The 8425-nt window shown below is 43.6% G+C and overlaps 1 protein-coding gene across 1 annotated transcript in view; it reads left to right on the top strand.

Annotated features, from left to right (window-relative positions):
- The first annotated feature begins 7720 nt into the window (after positions 1–7720).
- The window catches only part of LOC140232938 (cytochrome P450 3A14-like), a 79073-nt gene continuing 78368 nt past the window's right edge, over positions 7721–8425 (top strand). The window contains exon 1 of the mRNA XM_072313046.1: positions 7721–7797. Within this exon, the coding sequence (XP_072169147.1) occupies positions 7721–7797 (77 nt within the window). The remainder of the gene's footprint in view (positions 7798–8425) is intronic.

Genomic DNA, 8425 nt, shown 5'->3' with positions numbered 1-8425 from the left:
ACCTGCCCTGCACCTCTGACACAGGTGCCCTAGCCGGTACTGTTTCCGGGCAGCAGGGAGTCGTATTCAACAATGTAAGCCGTGAGGTGTTGATCGCTATGCAACGGGACGACCCCGACATTGGGGTCGTCGTCGACTGGCTTTTGAAATCACAGGAAAGACCCGACCGTGGACTTGTACATAATAAGAGTCCAGCAGTTCGGAATTTGTGGCTATCATGGACGCAGCTGACCATCATTGATGGATTACTATATAAGCGTCACGATACGAATAGCAAATTGACGTCGACATTACAGCTTGTGGTTCCCGCCGAACTTCGAGACGACGTTGTTAGGTCTAATCATGCTGCGGTGATGTAAGGTCATCTCGGGGTTAAGAAAACCTATAGCCGCATCCAAATAAGTTTTTATTGGTATAATATGAAAAAATATGTGCGTTTGTTTATTGCTAACTGTGCTAAATGTGGGGCGCGAAAGCGTCCAACAGCGAAACCGAAGGCGCCTCTCACTGAGTACTTTTCAGGAGCCCCAATGGACCGAGTGGCGATTGACATTACGGGGCCGTTCCCGACTAGCATTAAAGGGAATAGGTATGTCCTTGTCATCGGAGATACATTCACAAAGTGGAACTAGGCACGCTTACTAACCACATAACGGACTTTGAGTAGAGTAAGCGAGGAACGGAAGCTAAGTACCCTCAGCATACCAATCGCCCTCTCCATGCCAATATATATATATATATATATATATATATATATATATATATATATATATATATATATATATATATAATCTTGATAGAACAATTGGAGAATGGTAAATGTCTAGTGTATTTCTTTTTATTGGGATGAAAGGAAATGCCATACATCAAGTAGGGGTGCACGTCACGAGACCGACACCAACGAGTCATACAGCCCACAAGTTGTACAGCTCACAAGTCATACATCTCACGAGTCATACAGCTCACAAGTCATACAGCCCACCAGTTATACCGCCCTCCAGTTCGGTAAGTTAAGTAAAATATAAAGCCCACGAGTTATACAGCCCATGAGTTCGACATTACGCACAAAAGGCTCACGAGACCGACACTAAGCAAAGAAAGCCCACGAGACCGACACTACACCTACAAGGCTCACGAGACCGACACTAGGCAAAAGAGGTTCACGAGACTGACACTAGGCAAAAGAGGTTCACGAGACCGACACTAGGCAAAAGAGGCTCACGAGACCGACACTAGGCAAAGAAGGCCCACGAGACCGACAGGAGGAACAGCGCCACCTATAGGCCAATCAATTGTATAGGGTGTCCAGATAATGGCATAAAGAATGTATAAGTGATGGAAAAGGAGAGTTGCTAGGGTATTACCCCGTCAATTGCATTCTTTCACCCCCTGAACGGTTTAAGATCTCTAATTGTGTTTGCGTATGTGAGTGTTTGTGAAAAAAAATAAACAAAATTCAGTGTAAGTGCATGAGATGTTTCCACATTACTTTCGAAAATGCCAAAACACCCTCGTTTCCATATCTGCAAAGCCCATACCGGTATACCTACTTAGAAAAAAATAGTAAAATGATGTGGACATTCAGATCAACCAACTAGAAAAATACCCAGGCATGAAATGAAGTTCACTATAAGAAAATTATTTACAAACTGATCATTCTTGTAGTGCATACTTGCTTTATATGATAAGGGAATGGGGGCTAGTCATCTGCAAAGGTGTTGAGATAAGAAAAAAAAATCACAGAAAATAATGTAATCGTCAACTAAGGCAGCGTCAGGAATTCGGAGAAAGAAGATGCATCCATGAAAGTAAGTTTTCTGTTTCATGAGAAATGTTTTGAGAAGAATAATTTTACAAACACAAGCTACTGAAATCGAGGTGAATCACTGCGATTAAAAAGAAAAACAAACACGTTTTCATCCGTTGAATTTCATACATTAAAGTTAAAGAGAAAATTACAAATTGAACTCTAAGCAAGCGGATAAAAGCAGGCAGAAAGGATATCTACTAAGGCCTTCTTAACTTGTGAAGCGAGAAAGAAATGGGCGAAAAATAATAGATCCTGTCCACTGTCTAAGTAGAAATAAGGAAAGACTATCAAATATAGCATAATGGCATTTAAACTATTCTCTACTACTATTCTCCTCGGGTCTACAACCCTCTGAAAATAGTACTACTGATCGGAGTCACCTCATGCACGTATTTTCAACCAGAATCTTTCACGGCTGGTATATTTGTATGGTATACAATTCCCCCCCCCCCCCTTCCCCATTCTGAGGCCCACAATTTTATTTTGTCGTTTATACCTAGAGACTTTTTGTCATGCAGGATGGGCTAATTAAAAAACAAACAGAATGTAGATGGTACGACTAGACAGATTAAAGCATTTCAGTCAGACCGCAACGCGACTGTTAATGAGCTCAAATCAAAAATTTATCTTACGCGCAGGTTTTTGCGCAGGTCCTTTTCAGCACCAACACTTACCAGCACTCAACAAAATCCAAGCTAAAGTTGTCGATCAGACTCAGAGTGGAGTGTTGTTCTAGTTGTTTACGTGGAGGTCGTAATTGCAGTTCTGAGCCCGAGCGCGTATACATATATCGTGCGCACGCACACACACAACTGTATGTACAGTAAACGTTTACTGTCATTCCGCAAAAGTTCCTTCAACTCTCCACTCAGAGGGACTTAACCAATCCGGTACGCGCATCGCGGCAAACTGAAATCTTGTCAAAATTAATTGTACAACGTAATGATTTATTCGACAACCTGACCCGTTCAAAGAATCAGTCCACATGAAGTGATTATGTTTTCATAGAATGATATTTTCTCTTTCATTTTATACCTCTTCCACTTTTGGTCCACGTTTATTTCATTGGTCTAGTGTACTCCATAAGAAAAATGATAAATATGCAAACGTTATGTTTTACAATTTCTTTGTTCAGTATATTTTATATGTCATAACCTTTCAAGTGGTCGAATTTCATCAAAGTACAACTCTTCAGCTTTTTATCGATGTATAAATCATGTAGATTGCTCATGTCGTGTAGATTTACAGGGACTCTAAAAATGTGACCGCGCATCACAAAAAAAAAAAAAAATCGCATCCCTTGATTTTACATGAAGAATTAAAAAAGGTGAAATGGGTCAACCAAGTTGTCAAATAGTGAGATACGGTATGTCTTGGAGGCCCCTTTTCATTTCTTGAAAATCCCTTGCACACTCTTCACTTTCAAGTCTAATAACTTTTCACAGACTAATTCTACTGCTTTGACAGTTGGCAGTCATCATGGGCAGTATATGTTAATAGATCCATCTTAATTTCAGCTTAATCTGATAATCCCTTCATTGTTGTTGCTCCAGTGGTTTATGTCCTGTTTTTGTCCCATTCAGCTAGCGTGGTTTGGTAAAGATTAAGCGCTTGACTAGACCCTGTACTTCAAACATGGGCGTAAATCCGGGGGGGGGGGGATATATCCCCCCCCATCCCCCCCCCCCCCCCCCTGAAATGGAGGAGGGGGGGGGGTGGCCTGTACAATCATCCCCCCCCCTGAATTTTGAAGAAAAAAAAATGGAGGAAGCAGAAATGTGATTGTATCAATTTTGGCATATTGCATGACGTTTGTACGTCGGCCTTCAGACAGGTAACAGAGCTGAACAGTATTCTATCTTGTAGGAAATCGAATGCATAATTTTCTCAAGCGCTCGCTCGCTTCGCTCGCTCGCGGACATGGACATACACTGTAAGGTATGGCTCAGACGTTGACAGCGTCAAATAGTGTAGGCCTACATGTAAACATGCTAAGACGAGAGTAACTTGGGACCATCTGCAAAATATGTACGAAAACAAACAAACAAACAATAACAAAACTATATTGCCATAATTGAACCCCCTCCATTTCCTGAATCATTCATGAGGAACGACAGTGACTGATAATTCAGTCAAGATACATCTATGGGTATACCCAGGGAAGATCAGGGGCGTCGAAAATATCTCGGGGGGGGGGGGGGCAAAGGGCATTCGCCCCGCCCCTACGAAAGTGTTTAGGCAGGCAAATCATTTATCCCCCAAGCAATTTCCAAGATGAGGACAAATTTCGAACTTTCTTAATGGAATTATTGTCCAAATACCGCCAGAACTATGCACCAAATCGTTGAATTGCAATCATAAACATGCAAAAGCTCCGCTATACTGGATCCCTTTCGATAAGTACACTGTTGAGATTGATATATATGACGTATATTTCCCTAATTTGTCAAAGAGTGTGCAGTATATCTTTCACTTAACAAATTACTCCCTCATATGCAGAGGCGTCGATGGGGGGGGGGGATGGTTCCCCCATAAAAGTGGGACAAACCAAATCGCAAAAATATAGCTAAAAACGGCAGTCTTTGGGGTGTAAAATGTCAAAATTTTAAAGCTCGCTCGCTCCGCTCGCTCGCATTTAAGCGCTAAGCCATTCCCCTGATGTTGCTACCAGTGATTGACAGCAGTTGCGCCCGGTGCGCCCCCCCCCCCCAATCTCCAAAGCAAAAAGTATAGCTACAAATGGCAGTTTGGGGACTGAAAGATGTCAAAATTTTTCAAGCTCGCTCGCTTCGCACACTCGCATTTAATCATTATGGCCATTCTCATGATGTTGCTGCCATAAATTGCCAGCAATTTTCGCCCGGTGCTCCCCCTTAATTTCCAAAGCTAAAAATAAAGCTATATAAACGGCAGTTTTGGGACTGTAATAAGTCGAAATTTTGAAGCTCGCTCGCTGCGCTCGCTCGGATTTAATCATTATGCCATTCTCCTGATGTTGCTGCCAGTAATTGCCAGCAGTTTTCGCCCGGTGTGCCTCCCCTTAATTTCCAAAGCGAAAAAAATACAGCTACAAACGACATTTTCTGGGATTGCAAAATGTCAAAATTTTAAGGCTCGCTTGCTCCGCTCGCTCGCATTTAATCGCTATGGCATTCTCCTGATGTTGCTGCCAGTGATTGACAGCAGTTGTGCCCGGTGCGTCCCCTTTAATTTCCAAAGCGAAAAATATAGCTACAAATGGCAGTTTTGGGGACTGTAAGATGTCAAAATTTTCAAGCTCGCTCGCTTCGCACACTCGCATTTAATCATTATGCCATTCTCATGATGTTGCTACCAGTAATTGCCAGCAGTTTTCGCCCGGTGCTCCCCCCTTAATCTCCACAGCGAAAAACATATGCTACAAACGGCAGTTTTGGGACTGTAAGATGTCAAAATTTTGAAGCTCGCTTCACTCACTCGCATTTAATCATTATGCCATTATCCTGATGTTGCTGCCAGTTATTGCCAGCAGTTTTCGCCCGGTGCTCCCCCCCCCTTAATTTCCAAAGCGAAAAATATAGCTACAAACGGCAGTTTTGGGACTGTAATAAGTCAAAATTTTGAAGCTCGCTCGCTTCGCTCGCTCGCATTTAATCATTTATTTATGCCATTCTCCTGATGTTGCTGCCAGTTATTGCCAGCAGTTTTCGCCCGGTGCTCCCCCCTTAATTTCCAAAGCGAAAAATAGAGCTACAAACGGCAGTTTGGGGACTGTAATAAGTCAAAATTTTGAAGCTCGCTCGCTTCGCTCGCTCGCTCGCATTTAATCATTATGCCATTCTCCTGATGTTGCTGCCAGTAATTGCCAGCACTCAATTCGCCCGGTGCTCCCCCTTAATTTCCAAAGCGAAAAAATACAGCCACAAACGACAGTTTGGGGGACTGTAAAATGTCAAAATTTTCAAGCTCACTCGCTTCGCTCGCTCGCATTTAATCGTTATGCCATTCTCCTGATGTTGCTGCCAGTACGAACTGCCAGCAGTTGCGCCCTGTGCGCCCCCTTAATTTCCAAAGCGAAAAAATACAGCCCAAAACGGCAGTTTTTTTTTACTGTAAAATGCCAAAATTTTCAAGCTCACTCGCTTCGCTCGCTCGCATTTTATTGTTATGCCATTCTCTTGATGTTGCTGTCAGTAATTGCCAGCAGTTTCACCCGGTGCCCCCCCCCCCTTAATTTCCAAAGCTAAAAATAAAGCTACAAACGGCAGTTTTGGGACTGTAATAAGTCGAAATTTTGAAGCTCGCTCGCTCCGCTCACTCGCTCAATCATTATGCCATTCTCCTGATGTTGCTGTCAGTAATTGCCAGCAGCTTTCGCCCGGTGTGCCTCCCCTTAATTTCCAAAGCGAAAAAATGCAGCTACAAACGACATTTTCTGGGATTGCAAAATGTCAAAATTTTAAGGCTCGCTTGCTCCGCTCGCTCGCATTTAATCGCTATGGCATTCTCCTGATGTTGCTGCCAGTGATTGACAGCAGTTGTGACCGGTGCGTCCCCTTTAATTTCCAAAGCGAAAAATATAACTACAAATGGCAGTTTTGGGGACTGTAAGATGACAAAATTTTCAAGCTCGCTCGCTTCGCACACTCGCATTTAATCATTATGCCATTCTCATGATGTTGCTGCCAGTAATTGCCACCAGTTTTCGTCCGGTGCGCCCCTTAATTTCCAAAGCTAAAAATAAAGCTACAAACGGCAGTTTTGGGACTGTAAAATGTCAAAATTTTCAAGCTCACTCGCTTCGCTCGCTCGCACTTAATCATTATGCCATTCTCCTGATGTTGCTGCCAGTACGAACTGCCAGCAGTTGCGCCCTGTGCGCCCCCTTAATTTCCAAAGCGAAAAAATACAGCCCAAAACGGCAGTTTTTTTTACTGTAAAATGTCAAAATTTTCAAGCTCGCTCGCTTCGCTCGCTCGCATTTAATTGTTAAGCCATTCTCTTGATGTTGCTGTCAGTAATTGCCGGCAGTTTCACCCGGTGCCCCCCCCCCTTATAATTTCCAAAGCGGACAAAATACAGTCACAAACTGCAGTTTTGGCTCAGAAATATATCACTCTCCTCCCACTTTATATTTCATGCAAAAGAGTGAGACATCCGATCCCTGTAAAGTGTGTGTGTGTGTGTGTGGGGGGGGGGGGGGTGGGGGGGTTACCAAGCTTCTCTCACCCCCCGTCCCCCTCAAGGCTGCGCCGGTTCGGTTATGGGCTTGTAATCGTGGTGATGGTGACTATCGCCGATCATCCCCCCCCCCCCCCACTCCTCAGTATGGATTTACGCCGTTGACTTCAAAGCCTCTTTTCTCGGTTTACACTTCCCCCAGAGTGTGACCATTCTTTACAATATTTAGATAGGTTAGGAGAGTCCATTTAAAGCTTAGAGTTTGCTCTTTCAGAATGTGCCCTGAACTAAAAATCCATGTCTAGCGACTTTTTGTTGGTTTTCTAATGCAGGGTCACTGGTCTCCCAGTTCATTATGTATTTATGTCCCTGAGGTCCATCCATATGCGTACGATAAATGAGAAGGCTTTTCAGGGAGTTGCGGTCTGACTGATTTTCAGGTCTCATTCTAATTGCCAACGATAAACCTCGAGCAAGCCACACAACACAGAAGTTACGACCCGAGCGTAATCCTTTCCAGCATTGTTGCTAACTATTGGCTCTGGACAATGGCTTGGCAATGAGAATCTCCCGGAGTCCCTACTCTAGGCAAGGACATTGCGTCAGAAATAATTACGCACCACACACGAAAACTAGGTAGTCTACAAGACGTAGGGCAATCCGCCACTCCAGCCGTCGGACGTGCGCTTAACTCCTTCCACAGTCCCAACACTCCCCGGCTACACACAACAAGAGTGAAGACTTGCAGACATGGAAGTGGAATTCTTCGGCCTTTCCATGTCATTGACATGGTTTCTTGTGCTTGCAGCAGTTCTCCTGTTTGTACTGTAAGTATGAAAAGTAGTTTTACCTCACTCTTTATATACTGGAAGGGTTTACATCAACGGCGTAAATCCGTACTGAGGAGTGGGGGGGGGGATGATTGACGATAGTCACCATCACCACGATTACAAGCCCATAACCGGACCGGCGCAGCCCCGGGGGGGGGGGGGGGGGGTGGAAGCTTGCTCCCCCCCCCCCCCCACACACACACACTTTACAGGGATCAGATGTCCCACTTTTTTTTCCATGCAAAGTGGGAGGGAAGTGGCAGCAAAAATATGGCGACTTTTTGTTCTTGTTTTTGTTTGTTTGTTTTTTCTTGTCAGCCGACTTTCGGAAAGACTTTTTTGTTGTTGTTTCTCTTGTCTTTTGATGTTGTTTCTTCTTGACTGACCGGCGATTTTGCCCCCCCCCCCAAAAAAAAAAGAAAAAAAAAAGAAAAGAAAATACCGTAGCGCAGCCCTGAATAATGCCCAAATAAATTCAATAAAATGCTCATAAGTATATCCACTTCGTGAATAAAGTAGTAGATATTTTCCTGTAGCTATTAATTGTATTTTTCAATTTTCTTGATTTAAGTCAGTAAAGCAATCATCACAGGGGCATCGTTCCGTTTTAATGATGGGGGTAGGG

This window comes from Diadema setosum, chromosome 9 (genome assembly GCF_964275005.1).
Source record: "Diadema setosum chromosome 9, eeDiaSeto1, whole genome shotgun sequence".
Classification (NCBI taxonomy): Eukaryota; Metazoa; Echinodermata; class Echinoidea; order Diadematoida; family Diadematidae; genus Diadema; species Diadema setosum.
The sequence above is the reverse complement of the archived record's forward strand: the minus strand, read 5'-3'. Positions and strand labels throughout refer to the sequence as shown.